We start from the raw sequence: 4580 nt of genomic DNA on the forward strand, positions 1-4580 counted from the left end.
CCCCAGAAGGCACCATTTTCTCCCCCCAAAACCCCCATTTCTGCCCCCAAAACCCCCCTCACGTCGTTCTCGGAGGTGCCGCAGATGTTGCAGCACTTGCACTCGATGCACTGCCAGCGGTACGTTTTGACAGCTGCCATCATCACCGGGGTGAACTGCAGGCAGGAGGGGTGGCCTAAAAAGGGGCAGGGGGGGCGGGAATCAGCGAAAAGGGGGGGTAAAAAGCACCCCTGGCCTGGCTCCGACCCCAAATTGCTGGGTTTTATAGCAAAAACGAGCGAAGAAAGAGTGGAGAGGGAAAGGATGGAAAATAAATGGGGCTGGGAAGGGTCTGGGGACGGCCATGGACGTGAAACCCTACAAGAAAAACATTTTAGAAGCAAATAAGGGGGCTAGAAAAGGTCTGGGGATGTCTATGGCCATGAAACCCTACAAAAACAGACAGATTAAAAGCAAATAATGGTGCTGAAAAGGGTCTGGGGATGCTCATGGACACAAAACCCTTCAAAAAAGACACTTTAACAGCCAATAATGGTTCTGGAATGGGTCTAGGGATGACCACGGGCATGAAACCCTACAAAAACAAACACATGAAAAGCAAAAAATGGTGCTGGAGAATGTCTGGGGATGGACGTGGAAATGAAAAAAAGACTCTAAAAGCAAATGATGGGGCTGAAAAGGGTCTTGTGATAGTCATGGACATGAAACGTTGCAAGAAAGACACTATATAATCAAATAACGGTGCTGAGAAGGGTCGGGTGATGCTCACAGACATGAAACTCTACCAAAAAAAAAGACACTTTAGAAGTGATCAATGGGGCTTTAAAAGGTCTAGCGATGGCCGTGGTCAAGAAATCCTACAAGAAAGACACTTTTTAAGCAAATAACGGGGCTGGAAAGGGTCTGGTAATGGCCAACGACACGAATCCCGATGGAGAAGACCCCTCTCCGTGTGGATACCCGTGTAGGAAAAGGTCTTGGGATGACCATGGCCATGAAACCCTACAAAGACCACCCTTTAGGAGCAAATAATGGGGCTGGAAAGGGTCTGGTACTGGTCACTGACATGAAACCCTACAAGAAAGACACTTTAAAAGCAAAGAATGGGGCTGGGAAGGGTCTGGGGGTGCCCATGGCCATGAAACCCTACAAAGAAGACCCTTTAGGAGCGAGGAATGGGGCTGGGGAGGGTCAGGGAGCGCAGCTCACCTGAGCGGCCGCAGTCGGAGCAGGACACGAGCTCCTCGGGCTGCCCTGTCTTCTTGTTGATTTTGGAGTCCCCCAGGCAAAAGTCGCAGTAGTTGTTGGGCAGTGCCAGGCCGTCGGGGCCCTTCTTGGCTATTTGGTGGGAACAAATTAATAAAAAAGGGTTAATTGCAAAAAAAAAAACAAAAAAAAACAGGGAAAAGGGTGTGAAAATATGGAAACGTGGGGGAAAAAACGGGGAAAAGGGAAGGAAAGGGGTGAAAAAAATGAAGGAAAAGATGAAAGATGGGGAAAAGGGGGTGAAAAAAATGGAGAAAAGGGGAAAAATGGGGAGGGAGGGTGGAAATGGAGAAGGGCGGAAATGTGGAAAAAAAGTGAAAAATGGGGGGAAAAGGGTATAAAATGGGGGAAAGGTGGTAAAAAATAGGGAAAGGGAGCGAAAAAATAAGGAAAGAGGTGAAAATGGGTGGGAAAGGGTGAAAAATAGGGGAAGTGGGGGAAAGGGGGGGGAAAGAGTCCAGAGCTGCAGCAACCCGAGCCTGGGAGAGATGCCCCAAGGGACTGGGGCCGGCACGCATCTTGCCGCTTGGCAGCATGCATTTTGGGGAGGTTTTGCCCCAAACTTGCCCGTTTTCTTACATTTTTGCTCCTCTGAGCGCTGCGAAACGGGCGTGGGGGGCTGCGAGTCGTCCTTGTCGTCCCCCTCCTCCTCGGCCAGGTGGGAGTGAGCGTAGTGGTAGCTCAGTCCCGGGCGGTTCTTGTAGCGCTTCCCGCAGACTGTGGGATAGAAACGGGACATTTTTAACCTCCCCCCCCCCAAAAAACCCCAAAACCCTCGGGCTTCGAGCACAGGAACCCCCCTTTGGGGAAATTTCTAATGGGGAAAATCTCTGGTTTTTAGGGACGGAGATGAATCTTTTTTTTGGGACGGAGAAAGTGCAGCGGCCACGGGTGCAGCCAGCCCCTGCGGCGTGGTTTTAGGGTCACCCCCTCCTCGAGGCACTCCCAAAATCTTCCCGATGCTGCCTGTTTTCAGCCCCATTTGCCCATTTTCTACCCCACTTTCTGCCACGTGCCTGTTTTCTTCCCCATTTTTCCCCCCTGTGCCTGTTTTCTGCCCTATTTACACGTTTTCCACACCATTTTCTGCCCCCTTTTCCCACTTCCTGACCTGTTCCCCAGTTTTCCATCCCATTTTCTCATTTTCTGCCCCATTTTCTGCTCTGTGTTCCCATTTTCCGTCCCTTTTTCCCCACTTTCTGCCCCATTTCCCACCCTTGTCTGGGAATCGCAGGGAGCGATCCCCAAACCCCCCCCCCCCCCCCCCCCCAGGTCCCCACATTTTCCATGCATTTTTCCACATTTTCTTCCACTGAGTGGGGGACAAAATCTCCTCCCCCCAGAGAGGGTTTTAAATCCCAATTTTTACCATTTCCCCCCCCTTTTTCAATTAAAGCGGGCATCGAAAACACAAGAGCAAGTGATGATGACCCTTTTTCGCTGGGTTTTCGCCCAAACGAGCACTCTTGGATCCCCCCCCGGGAGGGTTTTAAATCCCAATTTTGGTGTTAAATCCTTTTTTTTTTCCCCCCCCATTTTTTTGCCCAAGGTTTGTGCCCAAATGAGCGCTCTCAAACCCCCTGGGGAGGGTTTTTAATCCATTTTTTTCCCATTTTCCCCCTTTTTCAATAAAAGCAGGCATCAAAAAGACCAATCTTGTTCCCCCCCCCCTCAGTCAGTGAGGCAGAGGAGTTGCCGCGAAGCCGCCCCTGTTTTTGCTGCTTTTTTTAATCGGGAAAAGTTTATTTTTGCCCTTTTTTTTTTTTAATCTCTCCACAGCGATGTGCTTTGGTGGCTCTTGAAAGAGGCGGCGTGTTTTCCCAGCCACGCTGCGGGGGGGGATTAAATTTTTGTTTTTCCACCCAAAAGCACCCGCTGCAGAGGGGTCAGGGGGCTCGGAGGCGAGCTTTTGATGTTGCTCGAAGCCCTTTTTGCCTTTCCCCCTCCCTTTTTTCCCCCGGCGAAGAAATTAAATAATTAAAATTATTGTAAAAGGAACCAAAAACGAAGGTTTCGGGGGATAGAGGCAGGAGGAAATTAAATAAATGGTGAAAATAATCAGAAAAGGAACCAAAAACGGACGTTTTGGGGAGGAGAGAGGAAGGAGGGAATGAATAGTGAAAATAATATTAGGAAGAAATAAGATAAATAGTGAAAATAATTATAAAAGGAACCAAAAACAGACATTTTGGGGAGGAGAGAGGCAGGAGGAAATGAAATAAATAGGGAGAATAATTGGAAAAGGAACCAAAAATGAAAGTTTTGGGGAGGAGAGAGGCAGGAGGAAATAAATAGTGAAAATAATCATAGGAGGGAACCAAATAAATGATTAAAACTATCAGAAAAGGAACCAGAACTGGACGTTGTGGGGAGGAGAAAGGCAGGAGGGAATTAAATAAATGGTGAAAATCATCAGAAAAGAAGCCAAAAATGGACTTTTGGGGGAGGAGAGAGGCAGGAGGAAATCAAATAAACGGTGAAAATAACCAGGAACTCTAAAATAAAGCAGACAGAGAGCAGACTACCTCGGTCGGGAGGTTTCAGGGAATGCTTTTGTTTGTAACTATCTGAAACACAGAAAGAGAGAGGTGAGAAACGCACGCACGCACCCATGCCAAGCGACAGAGGGGACTTGGGGGGGGGGGGGGGGAACGAGGGGAAAAAGGGGAGAAAAGGGGGTTTCGGGGGCGGAAGAAGCCAGCAGCAGCTTGTGCAGGACAGGAGGAAGAAGAGAGAAAGGGAAAGCCGAATTTCAGGCTGGTCTGGGGAAGCTTTGTCCTATTTTGGGGAACTTTTGTCCCTTTTGGACCTTGTATCCTTTTTGGAGCCCCTTCATCTTTTTTTCGGGACCTTCTGTCCTTTCTTCGGGACGTTCTGTCCTTTCTTCGGGCCCCTCTGTCCCTTTCTGGGGACCCTTTGTACCTTTTCAGGGGACCTTTTGCCATTTTTGGGGGACCCTCTGTCCTCTTTTGGGGACCTTTCACCCTTTTTTAGGGACCTTTCTCCCTTTTTCAAGGATCCTGTGTCCTTTGCTGGGGACCTTTCACCCTGCCCCTGCATCCTACAGGGGTTCACAAGCACCATCCTCCCTCCCCAGGTGCCTAAAATCCTCGTTTTTTAACTAAAAAAAAATAAAAGCAACAAGTGTTCAAGCCACGCTTTATCCCCAAACCACGCCACGCTGGGGTACTCACTGTCACAAGCGTAGGGTTTGTCCCGGTCTTCCAAAATTGCCGCGTCCAGCTTCTTGCGAGCCCCTCCGACACCTTTGCCCTTTTAATTTTATTTTGTTTTTATTTTTTTGGGGGGGGGGG

General features: G+C 49.1%; 1 protein-coding gene across 1 annotated transcript; it reads right to left on the minus strand.

Moving 5' to 3' along the window:
- Positions 1-13: 13 nt before the first annotated feature.
- On the minus strand, positions 14-4539 carry LOC118159626 (zinc finger protein ubi-d4; the record flags this gene model as incomplete). The annotated part of the gene is made up of 5 exons (XM_035314198.1): positions 14-175; positions 1210-1338; positions 1846-1983; positions 3792-3833; positions 4461-4539. Coding segments are annotated over 5 exons (550 nt in total), but the record flags the coding sequence as incomplete, so codon positions are not given.
- Between the last annotated feature and the right edge of the window lie 41 nt (positions 4540-4580).

This window comes from Oxyura jamaicensis, unplaced genomic scaffold, assembly GCF_011077185.1.
Source record: "Oxyura jamaicensis isolate SHBP4307 breed ruddy duck unplaced genomic scaffold, BPBGC_Ojam_1.0 oxyUn_random_OJ71356, whole genome shotgun sequence".
In the NCBI taxonomy this organism is placed as follows: domain Eukaryota; kingdom Metazoa; phylum Chordata; class Aves; order Anseriformes; family Anatidae; genus Oxyura; species Oxyura jamaicensis.